The sequence below is a fragment of the Ruditapes philippinarum genome, unplaced genomic scaffold, assembly GCF_026571515.1.
Source record: "Ruditapes philippinarum isolate M1 unplaced genomic scaffold, ASM2657151v2 ctg2021_1_1_1_1, whole genome shotgun sequence".
NCBI classification, from domain to species: Eukaryota; Metazoa; Mollusca; class Bivalvia; order Venerida; family Veneridae; genus Ruditapes; species Ruditapes philippinarum.
Genome location: NW_026854452.1, coordinates 18,292 through 43,540, shown reverse-complemented (window position 1 = coordinate 43,540; position 25,249 = coordinate 18,292). Strand labels below are relative to the sequence as shown.

General features: G+C 34.3%; 1 protein-coding gene across 1 annotated transcript; it reads right to left on the bottom strand.

Moving 5' to 3' along the window:
• Positions 1–471: 471 nt before the first annotated feature.
• On the bottom strand, positions 472–24,727 carry LOC132740167 (RING finger protein 207-like). The gene is made up of 17 exons (XM_060728019.1): positions 24,601–24,727; positions 21,202–21,334; positions 20,363–20,436; positions 19,573–19,684; positions 18,655–18,799; positions 15,773–15,854; positions 13,962–14,037; positions 13,230–13,402; positions 12,222–12,363; positions 11,480–11,580; positions 10,716–10,799; positions 8,334–8,502; positions 7,146–7,331; positions 6,274–6,325; positions 5,855–5,972; positions 4,979–5,071; positions 472–4,429 (listed from the first exon to the last, which is right to left on the bottom strand). The coding sequence occupies exons 2-17, from the start codon at positions 21,316–21,318 to the stop codon at positions 3,346–3,348; spliced, it is 2,808 nt and encodes a 935-aa protein (XP_060584002.1). The 5' UTR covers positions 21,319–21,334; positions 24,601–24,727; the 3' UTR covers positions 472–3,345.
• Between the last annotated feature and the right edge of the window lie 522 nt (positions 24,728–25,249).

Sequence of the window (25,249 nt, the reverse complement as noted above, 5' to 3'; positions counted from 1 at the left end):
TGGGCATTTGCGTTGGCCTCTCCAAAACTACAGAAGGGAATGGGTTGAAACTTCACTCACGTTCTCTGTGATTATCGAACATAAGGTTAGTTCTGGCTTCCAAAACATTATAAGCCGCTATTTAACATTTTTGTTTTTCATCTGATGCGGCATATCATAGTATATAAACCGGTACCCTGAAGACCTTAAGCTAACGTATGGGTACAAATATTCTGAACTACCTGTTTACAGAATTATATCCCTTTTCTTAAGTTATATCCCTTTCTTCCTGTCAAGCACTGAGAATAGTCGAGTGAGCTGTCTTGTGGACAGACCTTGTTTGTTTTGTATGTTTCTGGGTGGCATCAAATATTGTGCATTCCATAACTTTGTCACTCTTGATTTTGAAATGACTGCCAGAAATATTTACCATTCCCAAACTTCATTACTTGCACGGAAATAGTTTCATAAATTTGATGAAAGTCAAAGCATTTGAGAATTATCTTTTTTTATTCTGACAAAGTATAAAGCATGTTAAAATAATGCCCATAAAGAAATTTGCTTTAATGTTATAATCTCAAAAATAAATGAAAATACAAAATACATGAAAAATAAACAATAACAAGGGAAAATACTGATTATTGCAGCTTTGTATATAAATTGTAACACAATAATCACTAAAATACATGTATATTGTACATACGTACAAGCAACATTCACTGTTTTTGACACTAGATTATAATAATCTTACATCTGCAGAATGCTAGTACACACTATAGAATAGAATATCTAGCTTGAGGGTACCGTGGTTATATGGGGCTATGCCAATTTCCCCCTAAAAAGTTACTTGAAAGCAAGGTATTCCTGAGGACAGCCTGTGTTTGATTTTAGTTTTTTGCTTATCACTCATAAATCATATTCAGAAAGAAAGTATAATAACTAATAGATAATTCATTTAGCACCTTTGTCTTAAAGTAATGTATGAATTTACAACTTCATTCCTAAAGGCAAAATGACATCATCCTAATTTATTCATAAATGGAGCGCAGGAATGACATCATTGAAAGCAAGGGGCTAGTCTTACATGGGGGTTGGGGTGTGATACTGGCTTTGCTCGCATCAATGTAAACAGTAGATAATCCTGTCTGATAAACAAGAAAAATCTACACTACATCATACAACAGCACTCCTACTTTACTCAGAAGACCCAGATTGTAATCATTTGTTCAGACAAAGACATGAAAAACTTTATAGTAATTTACCGCATAAATTAATTAAACATTCTTTGATTACATGACCTATAGGCATACAGCTGTATAGGTTAAATGAATCAAAGTTAACAACATAAACCACTTTATAACAAAGAAACTATTCAAAAAGTTTTTTCAAAAATAAAAACAAAACCTCTCTAAAATATTGTGGAAATGAAAATCAACCATGGGTAAAATGCACAACTAGGAATTCCTTAACATTCCTGTAATGTTGAAATGAAATCGGCCGATAGTTTGGATTTGAAAACGAGACTGATTGTCAGATGCAAGTATAGATGATGCATTATTATAAGATCTGTTTCATCCATATAGATATATAGATACCATAACTGTACACCATAATTCATGGAAACTATCAAAATAACATTTGGGATTGGAAGAAAAAAGTTACAAAAGTAATTGTAACCAAATGAATTTTATGTGCAGCATAATACATCAAGACTTTATCAAAATACTGTTTAGGTTGGAAAGAAAAATGTCACAAAAACAACACAATGTAATACATGACTGCTACATGGCTTTGAAACAGCTAAAAACATAGCAGCACCTTATGAATAGTAGGAAAATCTATGTGTAGCTTCAGAGATCAGAAATCCTATTAAAGGTTAGCAGTCAATGAAAAGTATCAAAAACGCACCAAATATTTAAAGTATCAGTATATAAACAACTTTGCAATGAGAAATGGTAATACTATATATAGTATTAGTTATGAAGATTTTGACAAGTTATATGGCCACATGTTTGTTTGATTTGGTTTTACATCACACCGACATATTATAGGTCATATGGCGATGTTCCAGCTTTACTTGTGGAGGAAGACCTCATGTGCCATTCTGTGCATTTCTTCAGGCACAAACCGGCACCCGAGTATAACCACTGACGTTATGTAAGCTAGCTGGATAGATATGGCCATATATAAATGGTTATTTGCATATATAACCCAATCTACTAGGCTCTGCTTATATTGTAAACAAGCATTTATATATGGCCATATAACTTGTAAGGAATCTTTATAACAAATTTATTATACAGCAAACTTCCTTTTAGAGAGAAAACAAATGACATTCCTTCATAAATTGACAACAGCCTTGTATACAAAATTATATAAAAGTCAAGATTATCCAATGAAAAGTGACGAAACAAACTTGCATTTGATTATAAAACTTTATATACAGTTACTTAATATAGTATAAAACTAATTATTTCATAAAATAATTAAGCAATCGACTAGCAGTAAAATCATCAATTTAAAGTATAAAGAACTCAATAATGACAAAAAATATCTTTGATAACCAAAAGAGGTGCATGGAAATTTTTTATCCAAGTTGCATCTTAACAATTATGAAAGGCACTCTAAATAATCAACTTCAGCAATAACGAAAAAACATCAATGCAAAATAGATAAGAAAGAAAACATAGTTGCATATAGAGCGATAAAAGCCTGTCACTAAATTTTTAGACATAAATAACATATATAAAATATAAAAGGATAAAATTTGGCACAATATTGCTGAAAGCACAAAGGTTAATATATTCATTTCATTGAAATGACTACACCACATAGGGTTAAAGAAATATATCCATTGCACACAATGCTTAAACTTCAATTACTTCACAGAAATGCATAGGGGAAAAAAAGAAAATACTTGATTTAGCATATATGGAGTGCAGCAGTTTATCTTTTGATCGTCGGACTATATTTTTATCCTGATCTTTCAGTCTTAATGTCCTTTCTTTGTATGTTTCACTACAACAGCTTCAAGGCAACCAAGTTTAACAACACTTGGAATGTCAGGCCTTTATATATGAAAAGTTCATAACTGGATTCTTGCAATAAAAGAATGGAACAATCGAATATGTCTCTGATAATCGTCAGTGATGACAATTTTTATACTTACAAATTTTAAGAAAAACCATTCAAACAGAATAGAACAATTTAAGACTTTTTTCATTAATTAGCCAAAAATTTGTCTGCTTACTGTAAGATTTGTACCTATTTTTTTACTTTCCCCAATTCGACCCAAATTATGAAAAGCCACCAACACTTAAACACACTTAAACATTTCACACCACTGTATCCTTAAATCAAAATGACTTAATTTTTATCTTCATTCTGTTTTCCTTTGCCATTCTTCGCTTTCCTTTTCTTTTGCTTTAGCTCGCCAGGTTCAAAAACTTGTGCTAGTTCTGGCAAGCTTTTAGCGACATAGACTTCATCCCCATCACCAGACGCTTCACTAATCTCGACACCGTTCTCGGAAACATCATTTTCGTCACCACTCTTTACTTTGTATGCTTTACCATTACTATCCAAGGACACAAACTGGTTCATGCGATCATTATCCACTCCATTGGCTTCCAGAGATACAGGTGAAACACTGTCGGGTGTCACAGGTCTACCATTAACTCCTATGTGCAGGTCTTCCATGGAAATACAAAGTTTATCAGATAACGACATGGTTGGAGAACGTGCCCCTGGTGACTTATCGCCAGTATTTAGATTCGAAATATTATCTACCTTAGCGATAAGATCTTTCACATGACCAGGTCTCACGTTTTCACTTTCCTCCGATTGCAAAGATTCTATGCTCACACTTATGTCTAATTCGGAGTCCGACTCCGGCGTAACCACTGCTATACTGCTCGTGTTTCCTTCAGTATCTTCCCCGGTCGAACTTGACTCACTGACCTTATCTGCCCTTGCCACTAACACTGTTATATCTGGCATAGAACCTGTTACATCACCAGTCATAATATCATCATTTTCCTGATCTTCTGGACTGTTAACAATACTTATATCTGAATTTAGAGTGTCTCCATGTACTAATGTATCATTCTCAGTGCTGGCATTTCCACTATGATCAGAACACGGGGAGACTGGGCCATTCTGCAAATTCTCCCCTGTAGATTTAATACTATCTGTACTGCATTTTAATTCATCTTTATCATTTTCCAGATCAGTTTTGTCTGTTTCCTGGTCTTTAGATGTAGCTGAGATTTTCTTAGCATCTTCTGACCCTGATTCTTTAATCTCTGTCGACAGACGCTTTGTCGGATCTTTCCGAGCAGACGGCGCTCTCAGGAGTCCTTTAGTTTTTATCAACTCTTCATCAAGGGGGTTAACTCTGTTAGCCGTTTTGATATCCCTCTCTTCCTCAGCATTTCTAATTGCATCAACTCTGTAAAATAAAAAAATTAAAAAAATTGACAATGTGGTTTTATAAATAATTTTATGAATGACAGAAAACTGGGACTCAAAATGATCATTTTATTCAGTACGACCTCTACAGAGCAAACCCCTTTGAAAGACAGAGATATCGCCTGTTCCAGAGAGGTATTGTCCTAGAGAGGTTAAAGTAATTGTACAGTTTTACTTTAGGCAGAACTGATATTGTAATTGCAAACAGGTTGGTTACTGCTCTACTGGTGACAGCTCTGCAGATGCTGCTTTGTTTGTTCGCTTTCTTTTTTATCAGCCGATTTTAACACAATTTTGGTCGTTTCTCTAGAGTCGGTCCACATAACCAGCTTTCCTGTATAATTAACCAGTAATAACCAATATCTTCTAAAATGAGCAACTACTTACTCCACATGTCAGAATCATTACGATCAAAATCTAAGATTAATTGTCACAGAGAAATTTCACCTTACCCGACAACTGCACTTTGTACTTGATTTTTTCCATGGAGAGAAAGGTGAAAAAGTTACCAAAATTATGTTTAAAATACCTTTGTTGTGAATCAGGCTGCATTTCACTAATCTGTCTAAACAAGGCATTATGTTGACTGTCATTCTCGGCTGCAGATGTTGCTTTTCCTAGCCTGATGAAAAAAGAATTACGATTTAAGATAAAAGTTTAAAATCAGACACTTTTTACTCATACTTGCAATTTTTTGGCATATATTGTTATTATGCAGCTGGTTGTCCGTCCATCTGTTGGAAATTTAATATAATACCTGGATATAGGTATTTCTCGCATTTTTTTAAAAAGTAAAATTATTTTGTTTTTTTGCTGGTTTTAAAGTGAAACTGGGATACCTGGATACAGGTATTTCTCGGATTTTTTTAAAAAGTAAAATTATTTTGTTATTTCGTTGGGTTTTAAGTGAAACTGGGATACCTGGATACAGGTAATTCTCGCATTTTTTTCAAAAGTAAAATTATTTTGTTATTTTGTCGGGTTTTAAGTGAAACTGGGATACTTGGATACAGGTATTTCTTGCATTTTTCTAAAAAGTAAAATTATTTTGTTATTTTGCTAGGTTTTAAGTGAAACAGACACTGCACCGGTCACATGGCGGAAATGAACCACGAGTACCTTCATGAATTATTTCATCCACAGGTGGAACCACCAATCTCCTGTTAGCTAACTGGATAGCTTCATCACATAAAAATTATCTAAAAGTTCCTAGTGGGATTTGAACCTTCAGCAGTTAGGGGACATGATTTGAAGTTGGCAATCTTAACCACTCAGCCATGGACGCCCCTACAGTCAACCAATTTGAACATGTGTGAGGGGAATCAATGATTAGATTGGTATCTCTTGAACAAGTTCTGATGAAATTTGAAAGAAATATAGATAAGTGGTAAGATATAAAACCTACTTTGGAGCTAATCTTTGTGTGACATTGGCTATAGATGACATGAACGACATCAGTTTCTGCAAAATAGTCTTCACTGAACATACTTCATTCTTCAACCGACCTATGTCCTGTAACTGGGCTAAAATTATTCAAGAACTTTCTAAATTACAACATACTCTCCTAGTTAAGTACAATGATGGGCTTGTTATATTCAAGAAAATAACCATTTGCTCTTTTTATTAAGTTCATATAATGATATTCAGTTTTGAATTAATTTGACCGGCTTAGGACGATTTTACAGTAAAAACTCTTGCGCCTAATGTTATATATTACAAGGACCTAAAGGCATATAGATTTTGAAGAGCAAGATTTTCTCTCCTTTAACATATTTCTTTGAGATTTTCAAGGGTTTCTATGCAAGAAGTGATAAAAACACTTACCCTGATAGACTTCTTGTTCAGCTGCGATCATCTCTAAAGATTCTTCCCAGTGCTACATATAGAATATACAAATATCACACATTAAAAGCATTAAACAGAAAATGTACTTTTATAGCATATACATGTATTTTATGATAAGCTCTCACAGTCCAAATAGGCTACTTGGTATACCAGCAATCCTTTGGTGAAGTTTCGAGTCATAGCTACAAAGCAAAATTTAAGTGGCAGCATGGCTGAGTATTTAACACATCAGACTAGTCACCTAAGGATTAGTAACTGTGTTGGTTCAAAACCCATTAGGAACAAGTTGTTGTTTTCTTGAGCAAAAAATTTTACACTTATTGCTCTGTACTGGTTGGTTCCAGGAATGAAATTGGAAGTATGTCTATAAACTAACACAAAAATTCTGTACAAACTTAAGCAAAAGTTATATGACCTCATGTGCCTCTCAGTGCATAATTTCAGGCACTAACAAGGCACCCGAGTTGAACCACCAACCTTTCCACAACTTGACAACTTCCTCACATGAAAGAATTCATGCACTGCCGGACAGGTCTCTAAAGGTCACTTATACTCATAATTGTAAAACACAGTACAAACTGCTTTGGTGGAAGACATAAATACATACAAGTCATATAAATTATAACAATCAGGCGAATTTTACAGTCAACCTGAATTTTTGATTTTACCAACAAAAAACAAAACAAAATAAGTTACACACTTCAACAAAATAAGTTATACTCTAAAATGAAATAAGCTAAAACCAAGTAAGATACACTCTTAAACCAAATAAGTTACACTCTAAAACCAAATAAGTTACACTCTAAAACCAAATAAGTTACACTCTAAAACCAAGTAAGTTACACTCTCACCTGTTCGAGACCTGGCTGTTTTTCTTCTATTGTAGAAAAGTGAACATCAAGAAGTTCTTCGGTCTGTGAAATTTTTGTTTTTAAATCATTGATTGTGAGATCTTTAGTGAGACTTCTGCGTAGTGTAATATCACGTTGTAATTCCTGCACTGCCTGCTTCAAACTGTCCACTGACCCCATCAACCCCTAATTATATATTATATAAAATTATAATAAAACAATACCTTCAAGTATTTATTCATAATTTTAATGTATAATATTTTTTGTTTTGCATGATTATCAGAGAGAAAAAAAGAAAAAGAAAGGTTTTGACACTTTTAAAATACCGAAATTACATTCCAATAGTTTTACTTGTGAGTGTATGCCAGCTCACCAACTTAGCCCTTACTGTCTTGAATGTCTCGAACAGACATATTCTGGTTTGAAATTTGTACTACATAATAATGTATTTTGATATTAAACATTAATCATAGAGTCTTGTAAAACTGTACAGATGGTGGCAATGGCCTCCAGTTATTGCGATAAGCATCATCTTATTTAAGGAAGAGAAGACCTCTTTTATTTATATATCACATATATATAAAGCACAGATTGTTAATAAATTAAACATGTACTATTCATGACCCCCAAAAGAACTGAAGAAAGTAAGACAGGATGGACTGGCTGAAGGAAAGGACTGAGTGGCTGAAGGAAGGAAGGCCTGGTTGAAGAACTAAAGGAATGGCTAGCTGAAGTAGTAAAGGACTTTATGAAGGAAGGAATGGTTGAAAGAATGAAAGATGAAATGAAGGATTGTATGAAGGAAGGACTGACTGAAAAACTCAATGAAGCAAAGAGTGAATGAAGGACAAAATGATTGACTGGCTGATGGAAAGACCAGCTGAATGACTGACTGAATGAAGGACTGGCTGAAGGAATGACTGGCAGATTGAAGGACTGTATGAAGTTAGGACTGAATGAAGGACTGGCTAAGGACAGACTGGCTGAAGGAATGAATAAAGGAAGAACTGGCTCAAGCAGATTGGCTGAACATGACTGAATGAAGGAAGGACTGACTGAAGGACTGAATGAAGCAAAGATTGAATGAAGGAAGGAAAGAACAGCAATATATTCTTCACCCAAGGAACATACAAAATCAGAGATAGGCTTCACAAGGTGACAAGCAACAAAAAAAACTATTTTAGTTACCATGTGAGATTCATCAAATTCCTTGCAATGGTCAGCAAAGAAGCCTTTGTTCTCCATCAGTTTTAACTTGAGCTTTTTCTTGTTCTGGATACGTCGAGTCTTGTTGATTCTCTCCTCGTCAGGTGACTCTTCACTCACGTTCTTGCCAGTTTCCAACTTGTCCGGGGACCTGGAATTATAATACCACATATATGTTAGATAGTTACATCAAACCATATACATTTAATTTTCGTAATTATTTATTTGCCTTTACGATTGATGAGAAACTGATCGGTAAAATTATTAATTGACTAGAAATGTGTCATCATGCCACGGATGCCCCCGCATGCAGCCAAAATTTCAGATGTTATAATATTTAGTTCCAAATTTGTTTGCACAAATTATTTTTTTCATTGTAAGTTCAAAGCCCTTAAAACTTTTCAATGCATATTTGTAGCCAAAATAATGGCTACATACATTTCCACATAAGTATGAGTGCTGAACCTGATAGTTCAAAATTTTTCCAACATTCAAGAAAGATAAGTTTGTCCAAAATCATTGAACCTCGACCATATTCAAACTTAAATTGCTTATTCCTAAGATGTATCTATATTATTTTCAAGGTGAAAGGGACATAACTCTGCCAAAAAGTCATCGAACCATGACCAAATTCCAACTTGACCTGCCCATTCCTTTGACATATCCATATGTCAAATTTGAGTTGAATATGTAACACTGTTGGGTAGATAATGAACAGAAACTGTAAATTTCATATTATTTTCAAGAAAGTGAAAGGGGCAATAATCTGCCAAAAATCATTGAAGCATGACCTAATTAGAACTTGGCCTGGGCATTTCAAAAACATATCCATATGTCAAATTTGAGTTGAATGTGTTGCACTGTTGGGGAGATAATGAACAAAAAGTGAAAATTTCATATTATTTTTTAAAGTGAAAGGGGCATAACTCTGCCAAAAATCATTGAACCATGACCAAATTTGAACTTGACCTGCGCATTCCTTTGACATATCCATATGTCAAGTTTGAGTTGAATGTGTTGTACCGTTGGGGAGATAATGAACAGAAACTGAAAATTTCATATTATTTTTAAAGTAAAAGGGGCATAACTCTGCCAAAAATCATCAAACCATGACCAAATTCGAACTTGACCTGTATTTACTCATGACATATCCATATGTCAAGTTTGAGTTGAATGTGTTGTACCGTTTAGGAGATAATGAACGAAAACTGAAAATTTCATATTATTTTGAAGTAAAAGGGGCATAACTCTGCCAAAAATCATCGAACCATGACCAAATTCGAACTTGACCTGTATTTTTTCATGACATATCCATATGTGAAGTTTGAGTTGAATGTGTTGTAGCGTTTGGGAGATAATGAACGGTAACTGAAAATTTCATATTATTTTAAAGTAAAAGGGGCATAACTCTGCCAAAAATCATCGAACCATGACCAAATTCGAACTTGACCTGTATTTTCTCATTACATATCCATATGTCAAATTTGAGTTGAATGTGTGCAACCGTTACTAAGATAATGAACGGAAACTGATGATGACAGAATGACAGAATGACGGAAGGACGGAATGACGGAAGGACGGAATGACAGAACAGGGTAACACTATATGCCCCGGCCATTACATGGCGGGGGCATAATAAAAATCAGTTTAATTTTTAATGATAAAACCATTTGTATACTGTAAATCAGGTATAATTTGCTATATTCTAATTTTCACTATTATTCCAGAATCAGTTGTGTCATGAATTCATGATTCCCAGTAATTTTATAACACAACATAACATGCACTATACGAAACATAAATTGGATATGATGTTGCAAATTCAACAATCCACGTATAATCCAGAAAAAGGTTTTTGTGAAAAAAAGGTCTCACAAATATCAAGTGATTTACAATAGTTTTTTAAATAATGATCAGAACTTTTTGGATATCATTTTTTGCAAACTTCAAGATTAAAAATTGTTGCCAATAAAATTTATCTATGAATTTATATTATATTTGTACATATTTAAAACCATTTAAAACAATGTTTACTCCAGCAGGTCAACCAACATTTCAAAAAGACTGATGATTAACACATTAAAGTATGGATAATAGAGTATTAAGCCTAAATCTACAAAAAATTACAGACAATATAATTCTTGATTTTAATCATTAACCTGCTAGAACATAAATAACAAGCCTTTGCCACCAGTATAGAGCCAGGCCAGCCAGCATGCAGTCTGTCAAATAGCTCAATTATTTGTACTTTTGATATTGATATCCCATAACTTTAAATAGACTGTCCCAAATTCACACCAGGGCAAGTCCATTATACAAAATAAGCAGGTTAAGGGTCAATCAGTATGTAATATAAAAGCTGACCTTGACCCTGTTGACACATTGGTTGCTATGGAAACTGGAACAGTTATGCCATTTCTATGTGGAAATAATAATGGTTCCAAACACCTGTTATAAAGGAAACAAGCTTTTTAGAAACAAAATTTAATGATCTTTCTCGCCTAAAATTATGCAATAAAATCTGAATTTAATGACCTACATCCTAGAAGTAACTGATGATAATAATTCAAATAATTTAAATATCTTACTATAGAACTTCAACATTTTCACAAGTAATAATAATAAACAATAGAAAATATGTTTAATTAAAGGTCGGATATTTTTATCTCGTACATTTATTCTCCTAAAATTTCAATGATTTCAGACATAGTCTTTGCAAAAAAAATGCAAAGAGGTACTGTTTATAAAGTATAAAGTATATAAAATACATGTATTAAAATTTTGCTTGTATTTGATTGAATACTATCTGCTGGAACCCAAGATGACTAGCCTTTTCAAACAGTATGGAGCCAGGACGGCCTGTCAATCTGTACAGTCAGACCAGGCTCTACACTGTTTGCTGACTATCTTCAAATTTTCATCTTGATAACCCCAAAATTCATAATGGACCGTTCCAAAAATAGAAGCTAGACAAGTTCATTTTTCTGAAATTCAGCCTGTTCAGGGCTCATTCTTTGAAGATGATATGTAATAAAGTCACTAAACTAAGTCTGACCTTTGAAAAAAAATTTGACGCTTTGATGCCAGGTGGAACTATTTAGTATAACAATAATATTTTGAGGACATACCTGGCTAGTTTAGTTTTATAATCAGTCAGTATTTCACTGGTTTGTGATGGATGGAGGGGTTGTGGTACCTGGATGATAGCCGTCAGTCTTCTCATCATCTCCTAGTATGTTAAACACAAAATATTAAATTATGTGTACATGTATATGTACTTTGTTTTGGATATCTTCCAAAAGTTATTGTTGCTGATTTCATATAGTCTTATATTTAACGAGTCATCGAAAGTATGTAAAGTAAGAATTGTGGCAAGCTATAAAAACTCTTGAGGGACACATTTAATATTAGTATAATTATTTTAACAAAGTCTCAATAAATGTAGAGTTCTTTCTATCACCTGACAAAAGATTTAGGCACATCAGGACATAGAGCTAACAATTTTAAGTGTTCCTGGATCATTTATGCAGTTGATTTATGAATTAAAAAGGAAGTTTGTAGTATTACAAATTCTTTATAAAGATTCTTGACACAGGTTATATGGTGGAATACAAATTATTTTTAGAAATATAACCTTCATATAACAGCTTGGGTAATATACATAAAAGCTGTTTATATAGGGCCATATAAACCTGTCAAAAATCTATATAACTAATATCATATCCTCATAACTTAAATGTTCTGTGTCTCTAATTCAAATCACGAACCCAAAGTTAGCAAACTTTACCTTCTCACAACATGGCGTATAGTGCAGGCAAATAATTTCAAATAATATCTATTAAATCATAAATGATGAGAAATTTTACTTACGTAAGTGAAGTCTAGGAACTCATATTTACTCGTAGAGCCACAGAAGGCGGCACAGGTGACTAGATGTACATGTAGGGTCGGTAAAAATGTTCGTAGACTGACCAGCTGATTCTTAAATAACTCTTCTTTCTCCACAAATTGTCTGTAAACATAATAATTCTAGAAGTTATAAACAACAGCAAGGCTGGCAAAATCTGATTTTGACTTACTTATTCATTTTTGTATAAAGCATTTCATAATTTGTCTGTATATTATCTATATATAAGTAAAGTGTTTAAAATTTCCACTTGTCTGTACAGGTTAAATGGGCAACCAGGGCAATATTGACAATTGATTTTCATATAAAATCATATCTTTATTTTTCTCATCCAAGAGTTGCGGTTGAGCTTAGCTACCTGTTTGTGCCTGAAATAATGTACAGAGGTCTTACACCACCAGTTAAGCTGGAAAAGTGCCAGATGACCTATACTGTTTTGATGTGACGTGAAATCCAACATAATATGGTGGGGTTGAAGACATCTCCCTCCATACCATACAGAGTTGTATTTATTCATATCTGGACATGGTTAGTACATTAATGTACAAAATATAATTAGATATCAACAAATAAATGTGGGAGCTATATGAAATCGTCAGTTATTGTGACAGAAGGATTGAACGACTTCATGAATAAGTATGTTCTTTTGTTTGTTTGTTTGATTGGGTTTTACGTCACATCAACACTGTATAGGTCATGTCGCAACGTCCCAGCTTTACTGGTGGAGGAAGACCTCAGGTGCCCTTCCATGCATTATTTCAGGCACGAACGGGCACCCGAGTAGAACCACCGACGTTCCGTAAGCTAGCTGGATAGCTCTATCACATGAAAGAATCCATAGTCCCTGTCAGGATTCGAACCCACAGCCGTAAGGGGCAAATGATTTAAAGTCAACGACCTTAACCACTCAGCCACGGATGCCCCATGTATGTTCTATCTAATTTCTTAGAAAGGATAAAATCATAAACTACTTGTCAATTTCCTGCAGTAAGGCTTCTTTAGTTTCTATGATTTTCTCCTGCATCGTGTTATATAGATCATTGATATCTTGTTTCTCATTATCAGCATTGATCTGTATCTCCTCTAGTAAAGCTCGTAACAACAATATCCCATCTCTAACCGAGCTCTGTAGATCTCTGATAGACTGAAATAATGATAGGACAGATTGATACAAACTTTTTGATACTAAAAATATCCCATCTCTGACCGAGCTCTGTAGATCTCGTATTGACTGAAATAATGACAGGACAGGTTGATAAAAAATGTTTGATACTTCGGTTGTTGCATCTTAATTTAAAAGTACACATACTTATCAAAATAAAATCAATGATTAAATGCAATAATATTTGAGCCGCTTCACGACAAAACCAACATAATGGGTTTGCGACCAGCATGGATCCAGACCAGCCGCGCAGTCTGATTAGGATCCATGCTGTTTGCTATCAGTTTCTCTACTTGTAAAAGAGTTGGTAAGCGAACAGCATGGATCCTGTTCAGATTGCGCGTACCCGCACGCTGGTCTGGATCCATGCTGGTCCCAAACGCACTACATTGGTTTTGTCGTGACGCGGCTCATTTATGTTCAAAGGTGGTACTACATATGTTCAGGTTACTGGGATATCGGTTCAGAATAATGTGAAACCTGCGGAAAATACTTTTTTGTGTAAATTTAATTCTAATTGTACCTACATTAACAGACATACCTGCATTGTATCATCAATCTTCTGACAGCCTTGTTTGTAGGCAGTTTCTAGATCAACACAATGTGACCGACTCTCCCTGTTTAATGTAACAATAAATATGTTAAACTATCACTTATGATATATTTGAAGCAATATGAACAGTTTAAAAAAGATACCTTTTTGCTGAAATTCATTAAATGCTAGGGAATTAGTGCAATTAAATCTAAAACTTGTCTTTAACATTTAAGACTTGTTCCTTTAAAGACAGATTAAGCCTTAGACATGAATTAATTTTTCTTTGCATAGACAGGGCAAACATGCGTTGCAGATGTTGTTAAGGGATAAGGGATTTAGTCAATGTAAGATGTTTTTCACCTGAAGAATTGAGTACTATATGTGAAATAATTTGTGATAGAAAATAACAAAAATGTAAACAAAGTGGTATTTTGACTTCCATATTGTCAGTCAAATCTATGGGGTCTTGTGTGGGTTTTGCAAAATCCGCAATGAGCACACTATAATTCACTATAAATGTACTAATTGCCTAAATACAAAAGAAGCAGAAATTTGCGGAGCAATATGACCAATGAGTAACTTTTTGAAAACTGTAACAGGTAATCTGCTAGCGTATGCCACTTACTATGTAGAGGATTTTGAATGAGTGTATGATCAATACTGAACCGAATACATGTTGAATAAATTCAATCATGAACCTACATGAATTTATTAGTTTATTTTATCACATATCAAAGTGCAAAAAAAAAACAACAAGAACTGTCGGAGGACAGTAACGCTCGACTATTCGAAAATTTGTCACAAGGGTGTTTCATTGAGTATAATAATGCTTACCTATATGAATACATAAAATTGTCCGAAAAGGTACAAACTCTTCAAGTTTCAATACATTCCCTTCAGTATTTATGGAGATACAAGCTTACATGCAAAAACTTAACCAAGTATTCATGAGTCGAAAAAGGGGCATAATTATGCAAAAAAGCAAATCAGAGTAATGGGACTTGTATCAATCATCTTAGATAATCACAGAGACCAAGTGTGTGAAGTTTCAATCCATTCCCTCTAGAAGTAATGGAGATACCAGCTTACATGCAAAAACTTAACCAAGAATTTCTAAGTCGAAAAAGGGGCATAATTATGTTAAAAAGCAAATTAGAGTTACGGGACTTGTGCCAATCATCTTAGATAATCACAGAGAACAAGTGTGTGAAGTTTCAATCCATTCCCTTCAGTAGTTATGGAGATACCAGCTTACACGCAAAAACTTAACCAAGAATTTCTAAGTCGAAAAAGGGGCATAATTATAAAAAAAAAACAAATCAGAGTTATGGGACTTGTGCCAATCATCTTAGATAATCACAGAGAACAAGTGTGTGAAGTTTCAATCCATTCCCTTTAGTAGTTAAGGAGATACCAGCTTACATACAAAAACTTAACCAAGAATTTCTAAGTCGAAAAAGGGGCATAATTATGAAAAAAAGCAAATCAGAGTTATGGGACTTGTGCCAATCATCTTAGATAATCACAGAGAACAAGTGTGTGAAGTTTCAATCCATTCCCTTCAGTAGTTATAGAGATACCAGCTTACATACAAATGGGTGACTGCATTAGCTCGATTATTCTGCGAATAGTCGAGCTAAAAATTCAATGACACACTTAACAATTAGCATGTCTCCACACTATGTCTGTAGAACACAAATGACGTTACATCAAAATATATGCACAGCACAGTTTTGTTAAATTTACTAGTGAAATTGTAGAGAGAAAAACAGACTTCATTGAATGCTACAAGCTAGCAAGTCAGATGATCAACTTACACTTTCATATCTCTGAAGCAGTTTATACACAACATAACTTTCTTCTCTGTAGAGAACAGAATAAATGGCTCCCCATGGATCTCTGCAAGGATAAATTACAAAACAAGATTACCAAAATATTAAAGTAATTAAAACAATAAAACAAGAGGGCCATGATGGCCCTGAGGTCGCTCACCTGTATATAGTTCCCCCCACCCCCGGGCCAATTTTTACCCAAGGGCTTTTATTTGTTTATTTGAACAGACTTGGTAGACACCCATAAGAAGATGTTTCATGCTAAACATCTAAGTTCTAGCTCATTGGCTTTTTTAAAAGAAGATTTTTAAAGTTTTTACTATACACATATAGTTAAAAACAATGACACCCCTGGGGCAGGGCCAGTTTTGACCCCCGGACGTTTATTTTAACAAACTTTGTAGATATTTACTTAAAGATGTTTCATGCTTAATATCTAAACTCTAGCTATTTGGGTTTTTCCAAAGAAGATTTTTAAGTTTTTGCTATACACATATAAGGAAAATCAATGAGGCCTAAAAAAAAAAATGTTGTGTTTCCAGTGGCCCGACCGACCCTATTTTTTAGCGCCGACCCAAAGTTTTTTATCAATGTAAAAAAAAAAAAATGGCGCCCGTACCGACCGTACTGAAGACGGGTTTTAGTATTGCGAGTCGACAACGATGTGAGGCACAGACGATTCGGGTTCCAATTACGTATTAACGCGCACCGGCTTATATGGCGGCACAACAAGCAGCCGAAGTGTCACTGCTGGCGATTTTTTCTTTAAAAAATACGATCATAGTTTGGCAAAACAGAAAATCAAATTAATAGACCACAGCAAAACAGCTCAAAACATTTTTCGGACGTGCATGGTCATGTTAAGAGTGATAATATTAAAATTGAAGCCAGTTGTTCGGTAAGAATAAAAAAAATGAAAACGAAAGTCGAGTCATGCCATTGGTAAAATTTATTTCAAAATATTGAAGACTAGGTTTGGTAGTCTAACATTTTAAGTACTTTTATATGCTATAGAATATAATTTAAAGTACATATAATCCGTATCTGACATATCTACAATCGTTGATTGACTAAAAAAAAAAAAAAAAAAAGTCCGACCTACCGACCCTACTTTTTTTCGTCTCGCCACCAGAAACACATCAATTTTTTTTTTAGGCCTGACCCCCCCGGGCGGGCCAGTTTTGACCCCAGGGCTTTTATTTGAACATACTTGGTAGACACCCATTAGAACATGTTTCATGCTAAATATCTTAGCTCTAGCTCTTTGAGTTCTTTAAAAGAAGATTTTTTAAGTTTTTACTATATGCATATAGGGAAAATCAATGACCCCCTGGGGCGGGGCCAGTTTTGACCCCAGGGCTTTTATTTGAACAAACTTGGTAGACACTCATTAGAAGATGTTTCATGCCAAATATCTAAGCTCTAGCTCTTTGGGTTCTTTAAAAGAAGATTTTTTAAGTTTTTACTATATGCATATAGGGAAAATCAATGACCCCCTGGGGCGGGGTCAATTTTGACCCCGGGGCTTTTATTTGAACAAACTTGGTAGACATTCACTAGAAGATGTTTCATGCCAAATATCTAAGCTCTAGCTCTTATGGTTCTTTTAAAGAAGATTTTTTAAGTTTTTACTATATGCATATAGGGAAAATCAATGACCCCCGGGGCGGGGCCAATTTTGACCCTAGGGCTTTAATTTGAACAAACTTGGTAGACACTCACTAGAAGATGTTTCATGCCCAATATCTTAGCTCTAGCTCTTTGGGTTCTTTAAAAGAAGATTTTTTAAGTTTTTACTATATGCATATAGGGAAAATCAATGACCCCCTGGGGCGGGGCCAATTTTGACCCCAGGGCTTTTATTTGAACAAACTTGGTAGACATTCACTAGAAGATGTTTCATGCCAAATATCTAAGCTCTAGCTCTTACGGTACTTTAAAAGAAGATTTTTTAAGTTTTTACTATATGCATATAGGGAAAATCAATGACCCCCTGGGGCGGGGCCAATTTTGACCCCAGGGCTTTTATTTGAACAAACTTGGTAGACACTCACTAGAAGATGTTTCATGCCCAATATCTTAGCTCTAGCTCTTTGGGTTCTTTAAAAGAAGATTTTTTAAGTTTTTACTATATGCATATAGGGAAAATCAATGACCCCCTGGGGCGGGGCCAATTTTGACCCCAGGGCTTTTATTTGAACAAACTTGGTAGACACTCACTAGAAGATGTTTCATGCCAAATATCTAAGCTCTAGCTCTAATGGTTTTTTAAAAGAAGATATTTAAAGATTTTTCTTTTGGTTGCCATGGCAACCAGAGTTCTGCATGGAATTAAATTCTTTGAACAATTTTTAAAGGTGACCACCAAAGGAACATTCCTGTGAAGTTTGGATGAAATTGGCTCAGTGGTTTATGAGGAGATGTCATTTAAAGCAAAAGTTTACGGACGGACGCCGGACGGATGGACGACGGACGCCGGACGGACGCCGGACGAAAAGCGATCACAAAAGCTCACCCTGTCACTTTGTGACAGGTGAGCTAACAAAAGAAACGTTCCACAGGATTTAAAATCATGTACAATGTAAAAATTTATTTCAGAGAATATTTTAAAACAAAACAGTATGTTGGGATACACTAGTTCACATCTATTGTTCCGATTTGTTTGACCTTGACACTAGAGGCTAATTAAATAATCTTACTGCAAATAAAATGAAATTATGTAAAAAATGAAAATATATCATTCAATTTAGTTTAAACATTCCTGCCCCCTCCCACACCCACCCCCATTTCCGGGAAAACTTGCCCCTGTGCCTGGCAAAAATCCTGGGAAAGAAAGGCCTGATAGTGAAAAGTAAAGATATTCTTACTACAGTCTTTCTGTATATCTCTTGTATGTTTGGTGTGGAGAACGACATCGTGTTTGGAGAACATTTTAGCGCGGTGAGTATCCTCCCTACATGTTACACACAGTGGCTGGTTACACGTCTTACAGTGGAACATTTCCAAGTTTGTCTGAAATGTAATGGTCTTGAGTTACGTGAAAGTTTTCATTATTCCTAAAAGAAATGTGAAAGTCTTTATTTATTCATAAGAGAAATGAGCAGGTCTTTAGTTATTCATAAACGAAATGAGAAAGTTTTTATTTATTCGTAAAAGAAAGGTGAAAATCTTTATTTATTCATAAAAGAAATGTGAAAATCTGTATTTATTCATAAAAGGAATGTGAGTCTTTATTTATTCATAAAAGAAATGTGAAAGTCTTTATTCATTCATAAAAGAAATGTGAGTCTTTATTTATTCTTAAAAGAAATGAGAAAAACTTTATTTATTCATAAGCCTTTATTTATTCATAACAGAAATATGAATCTTTATTTATTCATAAAAGAAATGTGAAAATATTTATTTATTCATAAAAGAAAGGTGAAGAGTTGAAAGTCTTTAGTAATTCAGAGGATAAAAGAAATAATATAGTTTACACTCATTTATTAAATTTCAAATGGATTGAAAGTTTGTTTTTTTTAGTTGGGCTTTACATTGAACCAACATAGAAGACCTCATATGGCAACTTTCCAGCTTCACTGGTGTGGGAAGACCCCTCTGTGCATTATTTCAGGCTCAAACAGGCACTTGAGTAGAACCACCAACATTTTGTAAGCTAGCTTGATACCTTCGTCACTCCAAAAAATAACTTCACTCTCAGCCTATAGTGATTGGCCTATATGGGTTTCTCGAGGAGACTTTCAGTAAATAAATTTTATTATTTGGTATATCACAAAGCAACATACCTGATCACAGTTGGCACATGTCACTGTCTCCCCCGTCGAGGACTCCACCAAGAACTTCAGTATGGGGTCTGGCGGTGGGACAGTGTTCCCTTCTTTTATCAGAGTTATACGCCTGAAATGATAAATATATAAATGATAATGTATAAGTAAACTTAAAATGATCTTACATGTAAATAGAATTGCAACACATTCATGAAAATAATTCATAACAAGGTAGGACAGCATGCTCGGCTATTCTCAGTGATTCATAGTATAACAAGGGCCTAGATAATGTAGAATTTTCTTAGTTCAAGAAGGGCCATAATTTAGTCAAAATGCATGATTGTTATAGTTATTGGCCTTGGACAGTTAACTCCTATTATGCTGTAAAATAAGAGTGTAAAGTTTCAACCCATTTACTCCAGTAGTTCTGAGATACCAATTTCAACATAAAAACTAAACACTGTGATGCTTAATATCTGCAAAAAAAACAACCGCAATATTACCCTAGAGCAGATGTACATGTGAATAGAACAGCCTTGGTATTTTTGTCTAACAGTATTATTCAGTATTAGAGACAAATTTCATGTATCTATTATTTTCAAAGTAATTCACACACATTTAGTACAACCTCTGCATAAGCAACATCCTTTGGGTGACAGAGACATAGTTTGATCTTGAGAGGTGTTTCTATGGAGAGGTTAGATTTATTATAAAGTGTTACCATGAAAATAACTGATACTATTGTAGTAAAGTGGTCCTTACTCCACAGATGGTCACTCTACAAAGGTTACACTGTATTTTGACTTACCCACATAATGGACACACTACTTTTCCTTCTTCAACCCTGCCTTGTATACACTGTGTACAGAAACTGTGGTAGCACTAGAGTGAAGAGATTGAAAATGAACAGTCTGTAATATATCTTTGTGCAACAAAATAACAAATAGTAAATCAGGTTAACTTAGAGTGACCTGACAAAACAATAAGAGCATCGCATACCATGTTAATGTTCGTCTGTTAAAATATTAAACCACTTTTTACGAAATAATAAAATGAACATGCTGTACAAGTGTACTTTGGATGTAAAAGTCCCTTGTATTACTCTAGCTATATCTCTTTCCATTTGTTTAATGTGTCCCATGATTTTTGAAATGTTAGGATATTACAAAACATTAATCTTCCTTAGTTTGTATTGCTGCCTTTCAACATATATTTCAAAACATTTAAACAGTGGCATTGTGCTTGCTTTTTAATCCAGAGATCTTGAGGCAATTGAGACCTACTGGAGCTACAACATCATCAGATCTTATTTGTGCAAGTCTGTTACAAGAAGCAAACTCTAAGGGTAGTAAATGAGTGTCTTCCTCTCAAAAATCTTAAACCATAGATTTTAGCAGTGATTTTTGTACACCATGAGACATTATCTTTTATAGCAATGTACTGTCATATCAATTTTTTAAAAAAACTAATACAATATTTTTGGCAGCAGATACATTGTTTTATCAATTCTAATAAAAGTATGCAATCCAAAATGTGCCCAATAAGAAATTTACCTCATAAGTCATATTCAATGTAGCTAATGATGTACATGACTAAAACAAATGCTGCTTGGTTTCATAATAAAAGGGCAGTTAACTTGGATATTACCTGCAATATACATGGCTCCTTATATTGTTCATTACACACATTACAGTGAAGTGGGTTCCATTTAGTCGAGTCAAACTCTTCAATCACTTCTAGAGCTGGGTAAATTGCACCAGACATTCCAGCATCTCTTTATCTGTGAAGATGAAAAAGTTCCGGGCTTATTTTCTTCTTTATTAAAAGGCACATTATGCCTCAGTAACAAATAATGAATTCTTAATAATATGAGTTATAAATATTGATTTTAGAGCATGTAAGGTGTTTATGACCTGAAGAAAGTATTGCTGAATGTGAAATAATGTGTCATAAAAGTAGCTAAATGAAAATAAAACAGTATTTTCACTTCCATACAAAATACTAAATTACAAAAACACAACAAAAGCAGATGTTTCAGGTAAATGGTAAATAAGTAACTTCTTGAAAAGTAAGGATTTGAGAAATAAAACCCTTTCCGGGAAACAATGCGCCTCATTAAAATATGAATGAAAAGACAATTATTCTGTCTTTTTCTACATTTCATTTGCTACGATTATGAAGAAAGAACAAAACTGACAAAAGACCAATTGGTTAACTGACCTTATGTTACATACTACACTTTGCTGTAGGGATTGAACTCTGTCAAGTACTTTGGATTCCAGGGATTTTTGGCTTATTTTACAGCCAATATTCAGTCATATTCCCAATTGAAAATAGTATATTATTTTCCCAATCCACAGGAAAAAATTCCCAATTGAAAAGTTACAAAATAAAAAAATATTGAATAACAAATTCAAAAATTTTTCAAAATAAGGGCTTCTTCACTGTTACGGTGTTTAACCATTTAGCACATGAGCATAAATTATTGTAAAAAAATGGCCGTTTTCATTGAAAAGCCTCCTGCTACAAGTTCAAACTGCTATGAAACTATGAAAAATGCTTCAATACTGATGAAACTTGGCACAAATGTAGACTGGACCAAAGCCTCTGTAACAGCATGCTCAATCTTAAATTTACTGTTACCATGGAAACAGGGGGATGTCTCAAAATTGCAAAAAATCACTATGTTGCATTCTTTTTTCCATCAAAACTGATTTCAAAGTGCTGCAACTTTTCAATGAATTGAGATAGAGTAAAAGACTTTTCAAGTGTTGGCTTCATGTTACCTTATGATCCAACTGAGGCCATTTTTAGCCTGTCAAATGTCCAAAATTTTCTTGGAGATGAGATGGGGGGAAGCCCCCTTCAAACCCCGGAAATGGAAGGGGGCATATTCCCCTTCTATGGGGGGGCGCCAAAAAAGTGGTCACTTTTATTTCTTAAAGAATAACTGTGTCTGGGGCCTAAATAGGGCATTTTTTCACTGTTTGACTTTGAGGCCTCAAAAAGGGGGGGGGGGCGAAAAGCCATCATTAAAACACGTCTATATGACGTAAAAGGTTAAATCTTTGCAGATGCCATCCTAGACAGTTATTCTTTGTATTCATTTAATCACTGAAAAATTTAAGTCATGCATTTTTGCCCAGTTTTTAACCAAACATCACTGAAATTCCCAATTCAATGGGTATTGGTCATGTTCCCAAAATCCTGGGAAAAAACCCCTGGATTCTTGGTAGTGAAGGTGCCACAATGTTAAGTTACAGAGCTACAGATAAGCAGGGTATCTGCGTAATTACCCAATTATTTTGACCACTTTACCCAATTAAAATAAAATCTTTGAGTTATAAAAAAGCAAATGAAAGGCTCAGTACCCAATTTGTTTGGATTCCAATATCTCGGACCCTAATTCACCTGACGAAAACAGCCAAACAAATCTGAAAACATAGCCTGTTTCCCTTTCTGTACTTTCATTTTCCATTTGTTGACCGGAAGCTGCTGAGTAGACTGATTATATAAATATCAATACTTTTTTAACGGAAAAGCTTATACTATGAAGAGATAATTAAATTGTGGCCCAGACTGAGGACAATTTCGAGGAAATGGACGAAAAAATCTAATATTTCAGTGCAGTCTTGCAGAACATTTTTTATTTAGTTATTTATTAAAGGATGTTGTGAGAAATTCTTTTTAGCTTAAAACAAGCTTACATCATTATCTAATTAAGGTTAATCTACACAAAAAAATAAATTTTTCAATGATACCCAATTTTGTTTCTGTGTTACCCAATTGTGTTTCAAGTCCAGGGGTAAATACCCAATTAACTCAAAAGCTTTTCTGTAGCTCTGAAGTTATCTTAAAGACAGTAGTGTTTTCTACTGGGGTATCCAGCTGTGCCTGAAATAATGCACAAAGGTGCAACCAAGGTCTTCCTCCACCAGTAAAGCTGGAAAGAAGCCATATGGTACATCTAGCCTTATCCTTTAAGTCATGCCATACATGGCAGAGATATATATTTTATCAAGAGCAGGGCAAGCAAAATCTGATTTTAATCTACTTGTCCGTTTTCATGTGAAGCATTTTTTAACTTGTCCATATGAAATTTATATAGTTAATCCTTGAAAATTTTCACTACGGGTAATACGGACAATTGATTGGGCCGGCCCTGAAGAGAGAAAGTAGGGGGGGGGATCCGGTGGCGTCCGGGATCGTATTAGATATAGAGGGAAAACTAATAAACTATATTTGTGTTGATTATTGTCGTAATGAAAGGCGATTAAACGTTAAGTTTTTATTGTATGTACAATGAACGTTAAATTAATTTAACTTAGGATATAAATATATTTAGAGCTATTTATTAACAAATTTAAAATGCAGAAATCACAATACTTATAATTATATGCCTAATTGGAAAATTAAAGACTATGTTCTTGAATTGGTCAAATCCCGGGATCCCTATATGTTTTAATACGATCCCAGCTTTTCTGAAAACTATATCCTTGAACTGGCCAATTCCTGGGATCTCTATATATTTTAATACGATCCCTGCTTTTCTGAAAACTATATTCTTTAACTGGCCAATGTCCGGGATCCCTATATGTTTTAATACGATCCCGGCTATTCTGAAAACTATATTCTTTCTTTATCTGGTCAATTCCCGGGATCCCTATGTTTTAATACGATCCCGGCTTATCTGAAAAATATCTTCTTATATAATAATACACCGAGAATAGGTGGTCAATTCCCGGGATTACTATATGTAATTATGTTTAACTGTTTCATACGATCCCGGGTCCCGGCTTTTCTAGGCGATCCTGGGATTCCCCCCCCCACCTTATAATTTATAATACACTAGAAATAGGCATGTATGACATGGATACACCCAAATTCAATTTTATTGACACGCAGAATTTATACAGAAAATAAATTTGAAGTAAAAAAAACAGTGGTCTTGGGGAAAATCCCCATCCGGCCATGCAATATCCGAAAACTATAACATTTTACTATTATTTTGATCGATACGCTACAGAAATAATGACATTTTGATACCTTTTAAATCTGTAAACTTTTTCTTGATTTCAAGAAATTTTGGGTGTGGTCATTTCACGTTTCTTTCAGTTTGAAAATAAATTAAAATTCTTCACCAGTCTCAGACTCCTCACAGTGATTACCTCCCTTGGCAGAATTGTACGCCGGAGAATTAAGGGGAGATCACTGTGGAGATGCACGAGTTACCTGCTCTTTGCATTGTATAAAAGCCAACCTTAGCCGTTTCATAGAGAAATGGAATTAATCTCGGCTGGCCGTTTTTATGTTTATATTTCTCTTTCTTACTTCTATTGTTTGATGAGGTACATTTTCTCTAAAAAAATCGTTTTTGTATCGGTTTTTATGTATATATAACCTATGGACGACATAATCTTCTACTACTCATTATAATAATAATCCCTACATAAAAAGATCTAGCGTTGGACATGAACATTGCATGATATAATTGTTGAAGGACATGAGTTAAATTCGATCATGTTATGATAATTAAGTATGGTAGATATTGTTTCCGTATGTTTTGTTCAGTTCAAAATGTTGTGACATATTTTTTCCTAGCCATGTGAAGTAAGAACTATTCAGTATAGAGCTATATACATGTACGTTTGTTGTTCAAAATCAATGTTCCCACACAAATTCAGTAGCCTAACTA

Excerpts from the sequence above, each read along its gene's own strand:
- LOC132740167 (XM_060728019.1), bottom strand. The coding sequence starts at position 21,318 with ATGTCTGGTGCAATTTACCCAGCTCTAGAAGTGATTGAAGAGTTTGAC. Across the intron at positions 13,403-13,961 it reads AGATTGATGATACAATGCAG|TCTATCAGAGATCTACAGAG; the intron begins GTATGTCTGTTA and ends TCATTATTTCAG. Across the intron at positions 10,800-11,479 it reads TATAAAACTAAACTAGCCAG|GTGTTTGGAACCATTATTAT; the intron begins GTATGTCCTCAA and ends CCTTTATAACAG.